The sequence below is a fragment of the Pholcus phalangioides genome, unplaced genomic scaffold (genome assembly GCF_987345545.1).
Source record: "Pholcus phalangioides strain wild (caught in Gottingen) unplaced genomic scaffold, Ppha-v1.0 ptg000018l_1, whole genome shotgun sequence".
NCBI lineage: Eukaryota > Metazoa > Arthropoda > Arachnida > Araneae > Pholcidae > Pholcus > Pholcus phalangioides.
Genome location: NW_028301611.1, coordinates 17,924,051 through 17,946,901, shown reverse-complemented (window position 1 = coordinate 17,946,901; position 22,851 = coordinate 17,924,051). Strand labels below are relative to the sequence as shown.

At 39.1% G+C, this 22,851-nt stretch overlaps 1 protein-coding gene across 7 annotated transcripts in view; it reads right to left on the bottom strand.

Annotated features, from left to right (window-relative positions):
* Positions 1-22,851, bottom strand: part of AhcyL1 (Adenosylhomocysteinase like 1) — a 160,882-nt gene that overhangs the window by 101,144 nt on the left and 36,887 nt on the right. Inside the window, exon 1 of one of the 7 annotated variants that reach the window (XM_089247693.1) lies at positions 3,045-3,357. The exons of the other annotated variants lie outside the window; for them this stretch is intronic. Coding sequence (XP_089103819.1) covers positions 3,045-3,284 — 240 coding nt within the window. The 5' untranslated portion in view covers positions 3,285-3,357. Of the gene's footprint in view, positions 1-3,044; positions 3,358-22,851 lie in introns of those variants that run through there. 7 annotated transcript variants of the gene reach the window in all.

Here is a 22,851-nt window from a genome sequence, read left to right as displayed (position 1 = left end):
ACCACCGACAAAACAACATTCTCTCATTAATTCCACTTCTCTTGCCAAATAGCGACGACATCCTCTATTCATTTCCTCTGGAAAATAAGCATAGATGAGCAAGATGATAAATCACGTAGTGATTCCCAGGATTCTCATCTATATTACTCTTACGACCACATAACCTTTGAAAGATGATATAGTAACAGACGTGGTGGTTCCATGGCAGAACGCACGCGAGTGCTATCAAAAACAAAATTCCAAGAACCAGACTTGAACCAAGATTTACAAATCAAAAAAAAAAAAAAAAAATTATTCGCCAACGAAATTTCGCAAGAGCCAAACATGGTTTTCACTTTCTAAAAACTGCCTTAAATTATGGGTTTTTTTTTACTTTTTTTCGGGGACTTAATGACCCTTTCCCATGGTGAAGGCACATACTGTCATGAAATCATCCTCAGAGATTCCGATTTAGCAATCATCAAGGCCGCAACAAGGGAAGGGAGGGGATGAGGGTTCTAAGTGCACTGGACCTGGAAGGGTGCTGAGTTTACTCTTTTTTGTTCAAAATTACAGGGAAAGGGGTTGCCGAAACGAACAACGGCCGATAGAATAAATTTTCGTTGCTAGTTGTAGTGCTTGCAATCACACATATGGAAAAGTTACGTTTCGTTGAAGCTTTTCACTATGCACGCCAACGTGTCTTAGTTGAAATTACGCCAACATCCAGCGTATACACGTCAACACACGAAAATTCAGGAAAAATTTTGACAGCGGCCTGCGACCGATTATCATGTCATGTGAGTGAACCGTGACAGGTCATTAAATCATTCATGACGCCAGCGTCAGATTACAAAATTACTGGGAATCAATAGGCTTGACATTAAACTACTCCAGTGGCCTGCCACAGGTTAAAAAATCACTGAAACAACTCCAGTGTGGCCCCGCGATAGGTTACTAAATCATTGGAATGGCGAGCGGCATGGTATTGAATCACTCTGGTGGCCAGCAACATGCCGTGAAATCACCAAGAGGCCTGCGTGAGAGTACAAAATCACTAAAAACTAGGGCTTGAAATCGATTTTAAATTTTTAACTGGTTAATCAAAAGTTTTTAATCGGTTAATCTTCCGATTAATCGAATACTTGATGAATATTTAGAATCGAATACTTAATGAATAGTCACTTATCCAAAATGTTTGTATAGAACATAATTTATGAGACATTTTAATCGGGGTTTTTTTTGTACAAATCAATTCACAAACTTTTAATGAAATTTTAATCAAATTGATCACACCAATTAACTCATCCACAATTTTTAACTGCTATTAACCGATGGATTAGCCGACCCAATTAATCGGTTATTCGGATCAGCACTACTGAAAACCACTCCCGTGGTAGGTTACATAATCACTAGAATGATCCGCAAAATGTTATTAAATCACTCCGGTGGCCCGGAGACATGCCATTCAAGTGGCCCGTCTGAGAATACGAAATTACTAAAAAAAAAACCACTCCCGTGGCCTGTGACAGCCACCTCCTAGAGTGCACGAGTGGCAAGATGCTCGTCTACCATCGTGAAGGTTGTTGTCAGGGTCCCGGGTTCGAACCCAAGGGAGGATATAGATAAGATATTTTCCCAAACGAACTCGAGGCGACCACCGATAGACAGCACCTTCACTTCCAACCCATCTCACTAATGGCAGTAAATTGCGATATGGCCAGAGTTGGTGTTTGGTGGAGTAGCCACCTCCTAGAGATAGAGGTGGTGCTGCCTGTGACCGGTTTTCTAAATTATCCGAGTGGCTCGCGACAAGTTACATAATCACTATAATGATCCGCAAAATATTATTAAATGACTCTGGTGATCTGCAACAGGTTAAAAGAATCACTCAAGTCGGCCGATTTTTCCAAAAGGTTGAGCACCCCTGATATCGTCCTCCTCATGCCAGAAACATGAGTGTGCAAATTTTAGAGGGAAAAAAAGAACTTGAGAAATGACGTTTGAATGTTACTCCATGGATGTCATTCTCCTAAAATGTTTAGCACTGTTTCAATAGGGTTACACATTCGTATTCATTATACTATGACGAGATATCTCGCCTCTTATTTAAGCATTGAGAAGATCAGATTTTTTGCAAAGTTGATTTCTCAATGGAAAACTCCCCCCCCCCTCCCCATAGTTCGCAAACGCTACTACCAAACCAGACATGCACCTCATCCATATTCCTCTGCGGAACCTCTAACGAATTGGAACATGTTGGAATGTGCATGTACGTGGAGTGAAACCTGGCGTGAAGTTTGTTTCTGTGTAATGCTTGTTATTTGTAGTGCTGCCATCTGCCGCCAGTTTTTCTAGCTATGAGTGAAGTGTAATGATTGAATGATTTATCGTTATAGGCCTGTTACACTCTGTGGCGAGACTTTTTAATGGGGATACCGGCTCGCATTTGCGTCTGGGAACCAACTCCAGCTGACCACTACTGGTGACGGTGGGGGGTTCGAACCCGGATCCTCGCGATGCGAGTCCGTCAGTTCACACATGCTGAAAATCGGGAGAAGGCCTACATCATTAAAAAAATATGACATTTTAAAGAGGGGGGTTCGATGATTTCTAATTGCCGCTTAAAGGATTAACCAATTTCTGCTCATTTAAATGCTTTTTGTGAGGAGATAAAATTTTTCGGGAAGAAAATTTTTGTGCCTCCCTTTTAAAGGCCAATCCTGCGTGTGCCTTTGTAAGGGATGGGGGAACGATGCATGAGTATCAGGGATATCGTATTGCATATCATACGTGAGTTTTAAAATATATATATATTATGTTCGACGGACTTGAACAAGATGTTTGAGCCTGCTCCTCAATTCGTTGAGACGAGCAGGGCCGAAACTGGGGGAACAACTGCTCCGGACAGAAAAATTTAGGAAACGACAATTTTAGGTGAAAACAATCATAATTGTCAAATTGTCAACAACTAATTGTCGAATTTTAAAGTTTGGCGGGGGGGGGGGGCAAAAATCCTAGTTACCGCCCTGCAGTTTATTTGTTGCCACGATGGATCGACTTACCTTCGTAACGACAAAAACTCCCTGCAACTGAACAGCAGGAGCACCGTTTTTACCGAATCCATTGACGACCGACTTCTCGGCCACGACACCATTCACGTGGTGAGCAGCAGCAGCGGCGGATGGCTTGATCGGGCCCAAGTTTTCAGTGCTGATACTCTTCCGATGACAACGTAACTGGACTCCGGGATTTTCCTCGTACGACTGCCCGGCCAAAACCCTGGTAAACTTGAGCATTCTCATTGGAAACGATCTTGAGGGGAAAAAAATCTAAACGGCTTCGAACTTCACAACAATATCTACGCAAACGCACACACAAACACTTGCGAGCGCTGTCGGTGAAAAATTGATGAGTGTAACTCAGCGACTTGAAATCTCATATAAGGAGTTATTGATGTATCCAGGAATCACTCACGAAGGGAAACCGTCACAGCCGAGTGACAGGCTGTCTTCCAGAGAAGACTACTGAAACAAACACGCTTCGCGGAACAGTAACTGAACGGCAGTTTCACTATCGGATAGATAAGTCTCTTCCCCGTTGCACGGGGTTATTCCTCTTAATGTGACACCGAGAGACGAACGGCAAGACTATTCTGAGACAAAAACCTTGAAAAGTTAATGCGTTTCACTAACGAGCAGAGACGGTAATCACAACTCACTAGAAGTGGGGAAGAAAAACCACTAATATCCATCCGAGTGCCGAAGAGAAAAACTCTACTTCCATCCACAGGTGACGACGAGACTACAAGAAAAGCTCTTCCACCGATGTTGATAAATTACTCGGCAGTGGAGACCAGTGAAGCAGAGCTGATTCACGAAACCAACATTCCCAAATGAATTAATTAATCAAATCGTCACGGAATCCAGTTGACAACTCGTTGTCATTGGAACACTTAATCCCAGATTTAATGTCGGAAAGAATTATAATCCAGAGGCACACAAACTGGCCGACACAGGTGTGGATCGGAGAATGTCACAGAAAAGAAACCGTCGGACCCAGAAAGAAGAGAAAAAATAAAGCTTCTGAAAGGAGTGAGAACACAGAACTCGTTCTCATTATCCTTCGGCAAGCCGAGCCGCAAGGAAATCGACTGTATCCTAAGTTATTGAACGAATTAAGCATGAGCTTGTCCTTTTTCCCTTGGCTAGGAAAAGAAACGAGGCATACGCCCTTCTAAAAAAAAAAACAGCCACGATGGCTTTTTCTTTCTCGCTCCTCCCCTCAAGAGGGGGGGGGGGTAGATTATACTTATTCGACGTCGAAACAATATAGGTAATGAACAACTTGCTTTGCCAGGCATTAACGCCACCAACAAAACCGAAATGGACAGACAGCAGCGTAGCGTTCTTAATCTTTTAATTACCCCTCTTTTCACAATGACGTCAAGCTCCGTTGGTTAGCTCGGGCAATGTCACAAGAGAGAAAACACTATTCAAGTCATAATAAATAGATACATTTGGAAGGTTAAAACAGATATATAAGAAATAATACCTTCGTCATAAGATCAATGTCGTAAGAGCCTCTCGATTTATGTACAAAAGAGAATGACAGCAATAAATAAAAAAAGGACGAAATTCGGTTGCGGAGGAAGATTTAGAAGACCGTTGAGTAACCGATTACGCAACTGTAGATAATCTCGCTCGTGTTTGACACTGGCCGTCTATTCGTTTAGGCACAGACCAGTTCCTGGCCGTCCAACTCACTAATAGCAGCGATTTCGTGATGTGCGAGACAGCTATTTCCACACAATAACGAAAGTAATACAAATATATAGTAATTTCCCGTTATAAAGCCACGGTTCAAATAGCTTTTAAAGTCAATTTCTATATCTCTGGCGGGTAATTCACAAAGAAGCGGCCGATCCAATAACTTTTTTTCATAGCATTCTAACTCCGAGGAAGGGCCGTCTTAATGCAGGGGCTTATCTGGTCACGGCGATAACATGGGTCACCTGTACAGAAAAGAGCTATCCGTAGAACTAGAGGAGTATTTATGGCTTTGCCACCTACGAGTTTTTCAAATTTTGTCGCCCTTCTCCCGTCCTAATTTAATGCTCTTGACCATCAACTGCAAAAATTTGGAGCACCTACGAACTTGACGCCCTGTGCTATAGTGCGATGCTTCGCCGAACCCCACCCACCAGCAAGATAGATGCTGACGGGTATTTAGTCTAGTCCGGGTAAGGCGATCCACCTAAATTAGAAAAAAATGTACGCATTCCTCATTTAATATTGAGAAATATAATTCATTCTGTGTAAATGAAACGGTCCAACTCCTAGATGTGAGAGGGCACGGGGGGAACCTAGTCAAGGAAAAAATCGGGGAGGGAAGCAAAAAAATGTTAAGAAACACTGGTCTAACTTCTTGAAGAAAAGGATTATGTCCTTGAAGGACTTCGATAGGTACGCTACAATGACAAATTGAACCGAACACGACCAGGCTCTAGCTATAAGTTCATTGCCCCGGAGGGCGTGGTCGTGCTGAAAGTATTTCCGACCGGAGAACCGGCACAGGATAAAAAAAACTGAGCACGTCATGGATGGGGGAGTCCTAGTGACGAGCATACGCTACAATTACATATAGTCCAAGCTGCATGAAGCCATCAACAATAAACGACTGACTCAACATGCTTTCACGAGGTGAGCAATGACAACGAATCTTGTGCGATGAGGTTCTGAAAACCACATCCTGTATAGTCCGGATAAATCGCCATATGGTATTTGTTCGGACATCTGAAAAGACGATCTCGAAGTGAATGAAGACGAACATCGTCGAGCAACAAAATTGTAGACATCATCAAGGTCGATTAGTGACGATGACTTCGCGCAGCTTGCCATACGTGTCACTGTAGCGAATCAAGCCGAAGTCCTTCTCTACGAATAGTATCCACCGGTGAGATGAAAATGCATACTCCATCTTCAATGAAGCTATATACTCATTTTCTCCGATTTCACGTACCCAGAATGAACGTTAACCGCGAAAACAGATGATTCCGAGTAAATCTGCTAAGAGTTCAATCTCAAGTCAAGCATGAAATGTGAAAGACGATGTGCTCAGTATTCACGAAACGACTGGTGGAGAGAAGAGCCAAATGAAAAAGGTTAAAACACAGTTTTTCCCTCTAACACAGTGGTTCCCAAAATGTTTGAAGCGCGATCCTAGCATGTGCTGACCATATGTCCCGGCTTTTCGGGACATTTCGATTTTTTTTTTAATAAGTGCGCTGTTCCGGAACGCTCGTTTCGGTTTTAATCACCCGATATATTGACTTTTAATGATATTCATTTTTTTTTTCTTCAAATATTTATTTTGTTCTTTTGATGAACTTACTGTTCTTTATGGAAGATGGAAGTGTAGTAAGGTGTATGGTCCTTGATTTTCGTATACAGCGTGATTAAGAAACAATCATCCGATTTGAAATCGACATTAACAAAAATTTTTCACAGAGACATTTCCCCCATATATTCACATATAAGTTATCATTCAATCATGTGTTTTTGATTTTTAAGTAATATACAATTTTGAAATCGGGTCATTCTCTCCGAGTCCCTCCGTACAAGTATCAAATTGATATATTGATTGTTGTACAAGTAAAATTTGATGAAATCACATTGTATAATACATGGTAATTAGCTCAGCTAAGTAAAGGCATTTTTTAGTTTTCATATATTTTTAAAATAAAAATGAATTTGTTATTTATTATTTTGGACAATCTCGCGCGACCCCCAAGAGGTTGCGATCCACTGCTCTAGCAGATCAAGTTTACACCCAAAAAAGCAGACCCTATCAAACGTTTTTATCCAAAGGATGTTTTTTCCTTTTTTTGTAGAAAACATAGAAATATAATTTTTAAATACAATAAATCCCTCTTCTTTGCGGAAGAATTTTTTTGTCCCGTCGGTGGCCGCAAAAGAGAGGTTTTACTGTAATTCATTTAAGAGGTGCCACGACCCCTAAGACGATCTTTCAAAAATGACTTTAAAAAAAATATTGCATTCAATTGCAAACCAAATGCAGAAAAATTCGCGTCAATCGGTTAATTTGTTTTTTTTTTTTCAAAAAGTAAAAGAAAGTAATGAATTACAGTGAAAGTTCTCAACAATATACCCCTCAGATGCGGTCACCCCTCTTTCACGGCCAAATAATTTATCCTTGTATATTGAAAGTATGCATTTCAAACTCCGGATTAACGGTCACCCCCGTCTTTTACGTTCGAATTTTTTTGTCCTGTCAGTGACCGCAAAAATGAGGTTTTGTTGTATAATGTAAATGTATACAAGAACAAACACTATGAACGCGAATTTCCTCGGATAACAGTTTTTGAACTCATCCGTAAGATTTAAAATAATAAAACTACACCAAAAATTCTGAAATTTTTCTGAGATGTTTGCTGCACATGTGTTAGTAAAATGAACCTTCGGTTTAGCAATTGACCAATGGGCAGAATTTAAAAAAAAATTTGAATTCAGATTTTTGAAGTTTATATATATTTTTTTTTTTCAACTTTAAAAATTCACGAAATTCTAACGAATGGTCTGATATCAAAGTTCGAGGCTCATTTTACCAACACGTTGCGAATAAATTTTTGGGGCATTTTCCGTAGTATTTTTTTTTTCCTTTTCCAATCTTAAGGATGAGCGCAAACACTGCCATCTGAGAAAATTGCATTTAAAGTGTTTTTGTTTCCTGCTTGTGTGCATTTACATTATAACTCATTACTTCTTTCTTTTGTTTTGAAACCGATTGACATAAAAAATTTTTGCATTTTATTTGCAATTTAATGCAATATTTTTTAACTTTTTTTTTTTTTGAAAAACGTGATGATTACGTTAACCACTCAACTGCCAGGATTTTGAAAAATCAACTTCAGGGGTCGTGGCACCCTTGAGCGAAGTCGATGATTCTACGAAGCGAAACAAAATACAATCGGCGCTCGATATAGCAAACCCCTTTGTCCCGTTGAAAACGGACGTTATCTTTTGGAAGGTCTATATAGCGAAAGTAAAACATACATGATAGTCGTACCATGAGAACATTTTATCCTATCAGTCGTAATGAAACGGTCGCTATAACATGGGGGTCGTTATAACGAGAATCGACTGTACATGCGATTGAATTAATTTGGTTTTGGCTTTCGACAAACGAGCTTCAATCGACCAATGACTCTGCTAAGTGGCATGTAATGCAGGACTGGACAAATCCCAGGCAATTAAGAAATTGGTATTGGAGCCTGAAATTTTCTTTCTGTAGTTACCAAGTTGCAGGCAGGAAGCAGCACAAAATGTTTGAAATTTATAGCCGCATATCTATCAATATGAAAGAGGGTCGATATGCCCAGATTAAGTCAAAAGAAGCATTATTGTGGAGCTTTATTCCTGGGGCAAAACATTTTTTGGTTAGATTTTTTTGCGATCTATCCAGCCTTGAACGTCCTTTAGTCTACAGTATACAGGCTGTCCCAAATTGTTTGCACAGTGAATATCTCTGCAACCGTTGACTTTAGAAACACTTCCGATTTTTCAAAAAAAAATTTTAAATGACGTGCGGTTATACAAAATATCTTAAATTTCCCGAGGCGGTCGCATACATAATAAAATAGAAAAATTAACATATTATGTAACTCTTTGTGCTGAAATTTCTAATTAGTGAAATGTAAATGTAAGAAATCATTTACAAAAAATTACATATTTTTAAATGCAATATTAACGGAAATATTCCACTTTGAAGTTTTTAGGATTTATCGTCAATGATTTAGGGCGTGGTTCACAAATTGCGAAAGGCAGACTTGATTCAAAGTTGTAAACATTCCGCAATTGTCATTTGATCATTTTTGCAGCACCACGGTCATTTTCCGGGCACGAGGGCTAATTACACCGGATTTATATCGGATTCCGAATAAGCGCGGCAGCCTATTTTATACTCACCGAGATGAACATGCGCTAACCCCTCGGAACTCCCTGCGGCAGCAATCTTTTTTGGTGGTTATGTCGTCGTTTCTGTTGTAACCCCGGTGGTCAGGAAAGGTTCTGACAAGGATGAACAGGTTATCGAATTCGCGTCACCTCTAAACATCCTTTGGTATTTTAGGCGAATATCTTATCGACCTGAGCTACCATGCCCTTCTGTAATCGTAAAAAAAACCGTTTTTTTTTAAATTAAATAAAAAAAAATGGGTGAGTTTATTCTATTCGTTTACAGTCCCTAAAAATGGCAACTTTGGGTATAATGAAAACTCGCCAACACAGTGATAAATCACCAAAACATCGTAATTTCATATGCTTAATATCTCGATAAATATTGCATTAAAAAAATATGAAATTTTAGCACACGAAAAAGACTGTATAAAAAGTTGAGTTCTTTATTCTGTATTATGCATAGGAGAATTCAAGCTGATTTAGAGGTCCAGGGTACGTGCACACTCGCATACAAAGTCGCGCAAGAAATCGATCAATTCATCGAGCGACAAGTCGCGGAACACTTGTTCTGAGACTTTGTATATGAGTGTAGACGTACCGTTAGGTCAGTGGTGCGCAAACCGTGGGTCGCGTCAATGAACTAGCGGAGTAGCAAGAGATTCTCCAAAATAAAAATTTCCAAATCAGAAATTCATTTTTATTTAAAAATATGTCAAAACTAAAGAATGCCTTTATTCAGCTGAGCTAATTACCATGTATCAGACAATGTAATTTTATCAAATTCTACTAGCACAATAGTCAATATTATCGACTCAGTCATGCTAGAATCACGGGTGTGCAATGCCGTTGCAAAAAAAAAAAAAAAAAACACGTGGAAAATGCCGTTTGAACGTTCACTTTACCCATGTTACTCTATGCACGTTATTTTCCTAAACTGTTTTGTAAGTGTGTTTCAATAGGGCATTATTGAAACACACGTGTTACATTCGCGTTTCGGGCACAACTTAGGTAGCAAAATAAGGTATCCGAACAGCTGATAAAAAAAAATGTACATGCTTCTGGCATGCGGCGGACGATATCAAGTTAGTACTTTTACAGCGTGATTCAACCGATTTCAAAATTCTATATTTCTTAAAAATTAAAAACACAGAATGTGTAGAATATGTAATATGTGAATATACGGGGGAAAATTTGCCTGCGTTTTATGAACATTATTTGTTAACGGTCGATTTCAAGTGTAGAATCATTTTGAAATCGGATGATTTTCTTAATCACCCTGTATACGAAAATCAAGGACCCCATACACCTCTGCACACTTCCATCTTGCATAAAGAACAGTAAGTGCATCAAAAAACGAAGTAAATATTTATGATATTTTAAAAAAAATTGAATATGTTTGGAAGCGTTCCGAAAAGTGCTTTCGGGACAGCACATTTACTAGCAAAAAATTGGAACGTCCCGGGACATATGATCAGCCAGTGTAGGGGTCGTCGATAAATTTTTTTGGTCAAAAGGGGGTCGCGCTTTAAAAAGTTTGCGCACTACTGTCCTAGGAAACTACACGTCATTTGAAAACTTTTTGTAATTGCTAGTATGTTTCTGAAGTCAACGGGCGCAGAGATATACTGTATCTGCTGTGCAAATAATTTGGAACTGACTGTATATTGAACAAAGGGAATCGGAAGTGTTTCAAATTTGTACGTGCTCGACTTCGAGTTTTATGTAGGATATTTTGAATTCAATAAATTCAGGGGCGCTCGTAGCGTGCTCGTAACGCAAAAGCGTACAGATTACCCCCACCGAAGTCGCAACTGGGGGTGAGCAGGCGGGGCTGGTGCCCTGGGCGCTGAACTAGATGGGGGTGACAAACTCACCCTTTGACTGGTTCTTCTACATTACGTGGGGAACCAAAATGCGTGCTTGTCCCGGCTGACGTATCTAATTGCAACCCTCTCCCACATCCCGGCTCTAATGCCAGTATAGGACAGTTTTTCCGGGGGAGGGGGGATATGATTTATTCCTAATAAATTCGGCTGGCACCCATTTTATTTCCTCCTGATTTTACAAGCCCTGCTATATCACTACCATAGAGACGGGGGGGGGGGGGGTAATTTCTTACCACGTGATGTTCTTCATACGGTTCTTCTCGGGTAAAGGAAACTCGATTCTCTGTGACAGGGCGTTCCACGTTCGATCTGTATCATGATATGCATAACCTTGATCTTACACACACACATTCGGAGGAAACTTTGAACAAAAAAGAAAACACACACACACACACACAATAACAACCAGGAAGAAGAGGTGTCGGTGTCTAATATGCTCGAAGTGGAGGTTGAGGTCAAACTAAATGAAAGAGAATTGAACGGCCTTCCTAGACACAGCCATTAAAGTTGGCCGATCGCTTACGAAGGAAAAAAAAAAGAGAACCTTGAAAGAAAGAAACATGTTAAATCCATCCAAGTTCAAAATACAATGATAAGAAGAAACATTATTCATTTATTTATTTGCCATTCTCTTGGATCAAAAACACGCCTCCTCACATTGACGTAAAATACAGAGAAATGAATGCAGATAATTTCAAGAAAAATGAAGGACATATGCAAAATTTTTACACTTTTTTTTTTCGATTAATTTCATTCGAAATTCATTTCTAAAGCAATCAAAATTACTCGTCGTCGATATTGGTTGTTCTTTGGTAAGGCCATGACGGGCCACCTTGAACTCCGCGGTGTTTCAAATGTTCGAGGCAATAAGCATGGGGAGCAAACAAAAAAAAAAGCAACGATGGAAACTCGATAAGACCACTGGTCAGTCTTAGCAATTCCAAAACAGCGTGCGTGTGCCACGAAATATTTTTATTTTAGAATAAATTCTAATTGAAATTAGTGAAATAGCTCGTCGTGGTTATTTAGTTTTCCCCGAAATCAAGCAAAGGTGCCGCGAAATACTTTGGGGATAAAACTGCATCGTGTAAGTATCAGAAGGATTACTGTTCTTAAAAAGTGCAACGCGGTGCTCCAGGGTGCCACCAAGTTTCCTGAAGATAGAGGAGCGCAACGAGATTGTTTTGGGAATGAAATGTGTTACATGTCGTAATATGGCTGTGATTCCCAATGCGTTAAGGCCCGAAGATGGAGTGCCACATCTCTTATTGCGCTCCACAATCGTCTGATCTGAACATCGTTGGGCTTAGAGTTGGAGACCAGTGATGGTAACTTAGTCTGGCTGAGAACTTTCCTCAAAAATTTCTCTTTCGAATGAATTTTTCCTATACATTCCAAGAATTGTGTTGCTATCCACCGGAAAAAATACGTGATCAAATATTTTAAACTAGAAAAGTATTGCACCGTATTTATTTTCATTTTTTTTTCAAAAAAATTCTGTTTGACGAATTGTTAATTTTATTTGAATCAGATTTTTTGTTTTAAACTTCTATATTTACTCACATTTTTAATTTCAAGTTTGAAATGCTAACTTATTAGTGGTATTAAACAGTTTCACAACAGTTACAGTTCTCATTTTTTTACTTACACACTATATTGAACTCTCTAGAGATCATCTTTTTTAAAAAATCCCATTAGCATACTAAACTACTAAAAATCCCATTCATCATACCAATGTCATCTAAAAACAAATCATTTCTACGTGTAAAACAGTATTGAAATTTGTACTTGATAAAAAAAAATCCAAAAGCACAGTCATATATGCAAAAAAAACTAGTATATATTCATAAATTTAATCAATTTAAATTTTCTGGAGAAAAATATTTATAAAATATTACTGCGATACCCATAAAATTTACTTTGAATGAACAAAAGTGTTCATTACGAGCTATGCAAAGTTTCTCTATGTTGTAGCACGGTGTTTGTTAAAGTGTGCGTCGCGGCTAATAAAGGCGTTTCGGCGAGCTAAAGATATTGATTTATGTGCCTATTTTATGCTTTGAAGTGGTTCTTTTGTAAGTGTGAAAATACTTAAACTATTCTGGAGAGCCACAAATGAACCATGAATTGTGCAAGGGAGCCGCGGGTGACAAAAGTTTGAGAACCACTGTTGTATGATCAGAAAAGCATGAAGGGGAAGAATCAGAGTTGAGAAATAAAAAGTTATTTTTCTTTTCAAAAGCAATAAAAGAATCTTGTTTCCTAACTGTGACAATTATTCCTCCAAATAATCTACAGCTATTCCTCTGCAAAGCCTGTAGTGAATTCATTACAGGGGTAAAAAAATCAACCCATACATTCACTCTAACGATTTCACTTTCTTCATTGGAAAGAAAGTTCTTGGAAGAGACTCTACCCACCTCTTTCTCTAAAATCTCCCAATCTTCTGAGAAAAACTGAATTAATTCTACCAACCTAACTCTTCACTCAAAAAACAAATGTCTTATTTATTTAAAAATTAATGGGTAAATAGTATTAAAATACGAATCTTTCCATCTCTTATTTACTTGTATTACATCATACAAGTTTAAAAAAATCATACTATTCAAAGTTGTTTGAAATATCAAAATTATCTGATTTAAAAGAAAGAAGAGAAAAAACCATGTGATTTAAATCGAGATATCCTGTTCATGAAAGCCAAAAGAAAACTTAGTGTCTTTTTCTTTTTTTTTTTTGGTCGTTTTTGTATTTCGGTCCGACCCCACCCTCCAGAGACACAACGTGAAATCTTTCTTTGTGGGGGGCGAGAAATTTTAAGTTATCAACACTCAAAAAGGATCTAAATTAAGTGAAATTGATTAACCCTTTGCGGTACAGAGGGGTTTTTGTTTTCGGAAAATCGTTGGCACTTTATTGTTCTAACATTATGGCGGATCTTGATTTTACGATAACAGGAAGGCTCCTAGATGTTAACGTTTAAGCATTTTGAATGATTCATGAGTTATGCGGAGAAGCCGAATGGATAGTGATCTGTTAGCAACCCTTTAAGACTATTCCAAAAAACACTAAAGCTAAGATCTGAGGTGGGGGTGCTCCCTGAAATGGCATGGGGACCCGTAAGAACAATGAAGCACCGTTTCCTCCAGATGTCGATTTCAACTCGACATAGGACTGCAAAGGGTTAAAATAGCATATAAAAGGTATGTTCTTTCGATATTCAAAATTGTTTACGAAAAATATTTGGAATTTTTTTAACTCTTCATCGGTTTGTCCAAATACAAAGGCGGGGGCACATAGGTGACATATGCCATCCCTCTCCCCGCATTTGGAGAATGATGCCTCTAGTTGCTGTGCCCCTCTGTCGACTTGACGTTTCATTTCCGAAGACAAAAAATTATCATCTTGACGAACGTTTTGAAAGTTTAGCCCATCTTTCGAAATACCCTGTATAAAGGAAATCAGATGTAACCCGATTTTCCAAATCCTAGAATTTATGAATGAGGTTTTAATTAGCAAAAATAGAACAACCTTATTCATAGGGCGAGTTTCCTAGGTTATGGTCGACACAACTGTCTGTCTTTTTTTCCATACCATTATGTAACACCACCACCACTTAAATATTGGGCAAAGAAAGTTGTTCTCGCGTCAAGTTCACGAATTTGTTCTAGAAGCTCTCAAGTTATTTAAATAAAAAATAAGTACAAAAAAAAAAATCGCCGTGTGATCGAACCAAACAGTGGAGTAACCTACTAACATGGACACCGAATCCATTTGTTTAGCGAGAAGGAAAAAATCGGGTCAATCTTGACATAAATCCTCAAAAATGTAAAGGAAAACTTGCTTTTTAAGGGATAACGTTTATATATGTTACGGCAAATGTGATAAATTAATTCCATGTATAATCACCAATCGTGTTGGAAAGTTCCATAAATTTATCACTTTTTTACCAGCGATTACGCATAATACCCACACACAAGCGTCATTTGTAAATTTGATAAATACAGTAAAACCCCTCATAACAGACACCCCCTGAGATGCGGACACCACTCTTTTACGGCCAAAATAATTATTTTTCCTGAGTAATTCAAAGCCACTGATTTACGGTCACCCCTTTTTTACAGGACGAATTTTTTTTTGTCCCACCGGTGCCCGCAAAGAGAGGTTTTACTTTACCTGTGGTGATGCATAACAACCACCTAGTACAGGGCCGTCATTTCAACTTTTTCCGGGGGGGGGGGGGCAAAGAACGTGTGCTGAATATGTCTAATCACATAGTATTGCGATTAAGATTGATAAGAATGTGCCTTTCCTTGCCAAGACTGCCTCGCAAGGACATGAAAAAAGTGAAGAGTGGGGTTTAAAATATATTTTTCCTGTAACGCTTCCACTGCAATGGATGTGTATGCCTCGCAGATGTTCAAGCTGATACAACGGTTTGAGGACGTTCGCTGTAAACGATCATCTTCAAATGGCACCCCCACAGACAGAATCTGTGAAATAAACCGACTGTTGCGCCATCTGTTGGTTAAAGTTGTAATTAGTTTTGCAAGCCGGTGTATTTAAAATTCCAGGCCTGCCCATCAAACACACCACTTATTCATTCTTTCTACCTATCACTATTTTTTTTTTTCCAATTTACGTCGTTTCTAAGTTAAGGAGTCCTTTCGACTAGCTCAGGTATCGACAGGATCAGGTATTTCGTGGAGTCGATTTCTTAATGAAATACTTCGCACCTGCTGGAAGTCGGAAGAGAGACTTGCTTCATTAAAAAAGACATAGGATTTTAAAGAAGGTTTGGTGATTTCTACTATGCCCGAGGAAAGTTCGATATTTTTCAGACCGATGCGATTGCACCCTTCACACCTGCTTAATGGTAGGCTGTTCGTTTATGCCTGACCTCGCACATGTTTTTTGCAATTGTATATGATTGCACATACATGACCAGTGGTCCTTCAGGGCCCAAGATAGGGTAGCAATAATTTTTATTTCTTCTTGTAACTCAGAATTGTCTCCTGCACGAGCATGTCCTAGTGGTCTTATAGTCTATACGATATCTTATCTATGGGAGGTGCTGGCTTATATCGCCTAAGGGACAGAGCCTTGTGTTCGGTCGGTTCTGTTTTTAACCCTTAGGCTTCGGGAATAGCCGGAGAAACGTTGCTCTCAGTGCGGCTGAGTAAAAAAAAAATTTTCAATTGTTTTTTGTGAAAGATAGGTGGCAATCAAACTCAGACTTCGAAATTGAATATAATCGGGGAAAGAAGATGTGATTCAAACAGTGAATTTGGATTAGAATTCACAATAACCGACAAAACAACGATTACGGTATACAAGCACTCTACCACTGTTCAACAATGTACACCCGTCCAATACAAAACGAGCAAACCTCTCAGAAAACAGAGTACGCCACCTATACGTCATTTAAAGAATTTCATCTTGAAAGGAAAAAAAAATTAATCATCTCTGGATGATCAAGCACGCTGAGTGTTAAGCCGGGATTACACCATAAAAGTTTTGTGAAAGTGATTTTATAAAACCTGAAAAATACAATCAATAAGCTGATCGGTTACATTCGAGCAAATGTGACCGATCAGCTTATTGGTTGTATTTTTCAAGTTTTATAAAAGTACTTTTACAAAACTTTTTAGTGTAATCCCGGCCTTAATGCGAATTCGGCGGGGATTGGGCGAAGATCGTCGATTTTTTTTGGGAACACGCACAGGCAGAAAATAAATTCCATACACAGATTTTCTCAATGCCTGTTGCTTCTTTGAATGAAGTAAATGCCATTCAATGTCAGCATTGCGACTGAACTAAAAAATATACCACGCGATATAAAGTGATCATTATCACGACTTTGGATCCACAGACACCATTACATAATCAAGAGCCAAGGTTTCAAAAACATTTTTGTAAATAGTATTTCGCAAAACGAACACAGCCAGACGTTCATCCTGAATTATGATCTATTTAATTACATCGTATTCATTCCGAATGAAACGGCCCCGTGTTGTATTCCGAAATACCATATGTTGCTTTGCTAGACACAACATCGTCGTTTCATCAACACAAAAAATTAACTATTTAGACACAAGTTAGTTTCAGCTGAATCAGCAAATATCCATTGCTATGATATCGTCAACCGATTCCCCCCCCCCCCTTCCAGTCTGGCATTTTTTTTTTTCTCCCTGGGCATAGCGGCCTTGCTGTGAAGCAACCTACGGTCTAGTATAAGCCCTATAACGTAGTTCAGCAGATTTAAGATTTTAAGATGTACGGAAACGAAACTACGTGCTTTTAACTCTAGATCAGTGGTTCTCAACTGGGGGCCATATGGCCCCCTAGTGATACTGGGATACTTCAGGGGGCCACAGAAGAAAATGGAGAAAGGGGCCATGGCAGGTGGTTTGGAGGGCTGCAGAGAGCTGAGAAGAAAAATTAAGGTGACTATTCACTTACAGAATCTAACAAAACCACCCATAAAACCCAGGGCCGTCTTAGGGTATGGACCCACCCATGCCTCACGCCTACATTTTGCAGCAGGATCCCTAGGATGGGGTTTTTTTGCAGGCCCTCGTCTACATTTTGCACAGACCTCTCCTCTATATTAAATTATAGTGTGAAAAACAAAAAATTATGAAAACCATATCACGCCCCAGGCTGCAGTTCTGTCAGTCCCACTCTTGTGAGGGGTCATGCCCAGAGGTCTCATGTCCATAAGTGGACCCTACCTTATGATATTTTGTATAGCACAATAAATTTTGAAAATAAGTATGTAATATGTAGGCTGCTTATTTCCAGCTAACTATGAGACTACCATAGTATCACTTTGCCTAGGGGGCCCATGATGTTGAGACGGCCCTGAATAGAACTCGGACTAGCGGGGAGCTCAATAAATTTTAGGCCAGTGGTCTGGAGGCCAATCTTATTTGCAAAATTTTCGTTCAGTATAAATTCACTAAAAAAAAATCAATTCAATACGTATAAAGGATCTTGCTTCTAGATGAGGGTCGTAAACTCTGGGTAAGACCGGGGGGCCACGAGACAAAAATATGGTTCAAAGGGGGACACGGGCAAAAAAAGGTTAAGAAACACTGCTCTAGATATGAACTAAAGAATTTATGGTAGGGGTTTTCAACGCATGGCCCGTGGGCGGGCGGCATTTGCCTCTCAGAGGTCTTTGTCGTGGCCCGCTATTCATTTTCAGAGAATGGTTGAAAAGATTGAAAAACGATTAATTCCAGAATTAATGAAAAATAATTCCGGAACAAATTTATGAAAACTCAGAACTACTGAAAGAAATAATTTCAGGACTCTTGAAACAAGAAAAAGCTAATTTCAGAATTAGTGAAAAAAAATTGCTTATAAACCAATTAGAGAAATAATTTCTTAGTTTCCGATAGAAATTATTTCACAATTAACAAAAGAATAGTTGCATAATCATTGAAAGAAATTATTTCAAGGTGTATTGAGAAGAAAAATAATTTCAGGATTACCGAAATAAATAATTAAAGAATCATTCAAAGTGATTTCAGATTAAATTAACCTTAGAATCAATTCAATTAGTAATTAATCAAAAACTTTTTCGGGATCAAAATTGATCATCAATAAAAGAAATAATTTCAGAATAAATAATAGTCTTCAATTATTTTTGTCCCTGTTGTTTTACTAAGGGCCCATTGGCCTCTTCTATGTCATTAAATTACATGACTTCGTTGAAAGTTTCTATTTGGCCCGCCGTGTCTGAAAGGTTGAAGACCCCTGATTTGCTAAGATAGTTAAAAATTCAACTCGTAGACATTCATTATTTTCATACTCATACCGACATTTAAAACAATACAAATATTGTTCTGTGTATATACTACTCTCTTACAAAGATAGGTACACAAAAAAATTAGACACACCCGTCCCGGCTTTAAGCAGCACTGGAAAAAGCAGGCATTAGATCAGTGATTCCCAACGTGGGCGTTAACATCCCCTTGTGGGCGATAGAAAGTTCCAGGGGGGCGGTAGAAGCTAAGGGTATAACATAGGATCCTATGGGTTAGACTGAGTTGGGGGCGATGGGACAAAAAAGGTTGGGAAACTATGCATTAAATAATGCTGTGCAATTCCCCCTTCTATGTTCACGATCCAAGTCGTGAAAGCTTTAGAGCAGTGCTTCTCGAAGTGTGCGTCGCGGCAAGCTGGAGATATTCTCTTGTGCATATTTATGCTTTGAAGCGGTTCTTTTAATATGGGAAAATATCTGTCAAACTAGTCTGGGGAGCCGAAGGTGACAAAAGTTTCAGAACCACTGCGTTAGAGGTTAAGGGTGGAAGGCATATTTCGACCAGTATCACTTTTATATATAGGCAGTGTAATAGTTTTTTTTCGAAGACCGTATGAAACAGTGATTCTCAGCCGACCCTCGAGGATCTGAGATATTCCAATGGGGCCACTGGTGTAAAGCATGGGAGTCATGGCAAGTTATTGAAAGGGGCCCACAGAGACCGAAATAAAATACCGAGCCATAATCGTAAGTCGTGAATGCAGAGCACAAACGACTATCTCCATTATTGAAGCTTCTGACTTTTTTCTTTAATCTGGAACCCTCAGATTATATAGCGGCTCTGGAAAAAAATTATAGTGTCCTTGCCACTGAGGCTAAAGATGTTTCGTTAACCAATGAATATGTGTTGTTCAAATTTTGTATAGCCCCACAATCATAATACTTAGCTCCCACTTGCCCCTGCGGACATCGGGTCCTAGCCACATAAATCGAGGATGCAAGCTTTTCGGACGGGGACGAATCACTGAGGGTATGTATAGTGAACGAGGGGGGGGGGGCAATAATTCATTTTCGCTCTTCAACCCATGCTACTAATATTTCTTTAGTGAACGAAAGGGGTCACCCCCCACCTTCTTTCGCGAATGTCCAACTTGTTCATGCGTAAATCTAAGGGAAGTGGTCGTGTAATGTTTTGGGCCTAGCCTTTCCAAGATGAAAGGTAAGGCCCTAAATTCTCATTCCATTGTGAAAAATGTTTGTGGGGCCCAACCTATGGTACGTGATTTTGCTAGGAGCCTACTAATGGGAGGTCCGAAAAGATATTTTGGAAGACTGGTGCAAACCTAAATTCTCACCTTTTGTTCAACAGATGGTCACGACCACGCGCGCAAGTGTAACCTGAGACAAAACTGACTATTAAAAAAAAATTATTTTTTATTAATTATTTGTGTTCGCTATACGTCAAAACGTCCTTTACATAGAAAAAAAAGCATTTTAATTTTTAAGTTAATTTGGATCGATATCTTTAGTAGGACCATTTGAGTTAGGTACACATGTGTACCGTAGGTCTTAAGTTGAAAAAAGAATGATTAAAAACCATTTAATCATATTCATGTTAAAAATGAAGTACACACACATGGGTACCCCTGAACAGAAGATGATAACGATGGCGTATTTCCCAATCTGTAGTACGCCGACCTTCCAGTGGTTCGCGGGATCATTTTCTACCATTGCATGAATGACACATGTTGTAATATGAAATTGTAATTTGTTCCATTTTTTTATATGCAAACTAGCTATATTATCCGGCGCTGCTCGGGTTTTTTTCCATATACTGGGAGTTTGAAGAAGTGACAAACCGTTGTAAAGAAATGGACATGTATGGGAACCACGGTAAACATTCCAAAAGTCATTGTTGAGGTCTCTAAAACATTCTTGCCCGACAGTTTTTCGCCCATTTCTGGCATCTTCCCCGCTCTGGCGAACTTTTAAAGTAGCCTATCGTTCAAGTCGGGTCCTGATTGGTACATTCTTGATGAATTTGTATGTACAATTTGGTGAAGAACGGCCTAAAATTGTAGATTAGTATAGAGAACTGTCAGACACACACACACATAGAACATCAATTTTATATATATAAATAATTAAATAACGATCATTTTTTGGATTCCATGGGAGGGTATCGTCGAAATTGACCTGCTGACGCTAGGGGGGGGGGGGGTCCACGATATCAAAAAGGATGGGAAACACTCATTGGCGGATTAAAGACGGTCGAGGCCCCGGGAACTAAAGAGAATATTGGGCCCCTTAAATTAGAAAATAATGTGAAATTTGAGTTTTACGGGGCCCTTTAGAAGTCGGGGCCCGGTGCGCCCGCCGTTAAATCTGCCTCTGGAAACACTGACGATTTCTAAACCAAAACTGAATCCAAAAATGTCAATCGACACATGAACATGTTCCCACAAAAATCCGGTGTCGGAGGATGGGGGGGGGGGGGGGGTGTAAAAAGGTATTTAAATAAAATCCATGGAAGTATGTTAATCATCAGAATCAACATTTTTTTTTTTCAATATGAACAATTGCTATTATTTTGAGCCAAGTTGTCATAATCGACATGATACAGACCGCAGAATACGTACACCACTATTCTACAGGTCAATGACCTCCCGGTGGTTTTTTTTCTGTTTCCAATCCACACCGAATATGCTCAGGTGGAGAAGATAAAAGTAGAAGAAAAAAAAAAAATTACATGCTGGAACCTGTTTCTTCTTCTCCATGTCAACCTTTTTAATAAGGAAAAAAAAAGCATACAATTACACACACACTGTTATTAGAGGTCATTGCCTAGTAGGCTTTTATTTTATTTGGAAATTCACTCTTACCAAAGAGCCGCGCTTTTCAAACTGTCAAAAGTGAGTGTTCATGCCAACAATCACACTACAACTGAAAGAAAGAGTTCACGCTACCAGCAATGGATTCGAAATAAGTAATGGAATAATACAGAACATTTAAATTATTAATTTCTGTTTTGTTTCTATTCGACCCTTGAAATTATTCAGCTCTTATACTGCCTCTTTTTTAGGAATTATTTCAGCTTTCATACTTACCTTTATGAAGTAATTCAGCTTTCCATACGACCCACGAAGAAGTAGTTTAGCTTTAATGCGACCCTCGAAGAAGTAATTCAGCTTTAATGCGACCCTCGAAGAAGTAATTCACCTTTAATGCGACCCTCGAACAAGTAATTCACCTTTAATGCGACCCTCGATGAAGTAATTCAGCTTTAATGAGACCCTCGAACAAGTAATTCAGCTTTAATGCGACCCTCGAACAAGTAATTCAGCTTTAATGCGACCCTCGAACAAGTAATTCAGCTTTAATGAGACCCTCGAACAAGTAATTCAGCTTTAATGCGACCCTCAAAGTAGTAATACCACTTTCATAAAACCCTCGAAGAGGGGGAAAAAGCTTTTTAAACGACAAAATACAAATACAAAGGCCACAGCAGGCAAATCCCACAACGAGGTGGATGAAAAAATTATGTCAATAAAAAATATGGATGTCAAATATAACCAAAATACAGCAACAAAATATGAAAGCATGCATATTACAAAAAAAAAAAAAAAGATTAACAATACACTGCCCATAAAAAATATTATGGTTGCCGTAAAGCAGGAAGTAGTTCAGCTTTCATACGACCCTCCAAGAAATCCAGTATTAAGACAGCCCTTGAAAAAAGGCCACTAGCACAGGAGTTCCCGTACAGTGGTTCGCACAACTTATGGGGTCCGTGAAGATGTCTCGTCCAATGTGAGACCAAGACAGATATGTGTCTGCCAATAGAGTCGGAAAAAAAATCTGGTGAGTAAATTGAAAGTTATTTCATCCTAACAGATTACAGGACATTAAAAACCACGTAGGGGGTACGCGAAGTCAAAAGGGTGCCGTAAATGTCACCCGTGGTGACCAAAAATCACTGTTGGAGCCGACAGGTTTCCAGCAGGTGCGCCACAGAACCCCTGCAGTCCCACGGTTTCAAGAGCTGTAACATTTTTCATTTTGTTTCACCTTTCCAACCCTCAGGAGTAACTTTAGTTTGAAAGGGTCTCGATCCCTTAGGCTCCGAGTCTTTGATGGACCTTCAGGCCAGAATTTTTCACATGTCCCCTCTAGCCTATAATAAATTTGTAGTGCAAAAAGATAACTTTCACGTTGATATCCTTTATAAAAAGGCCAT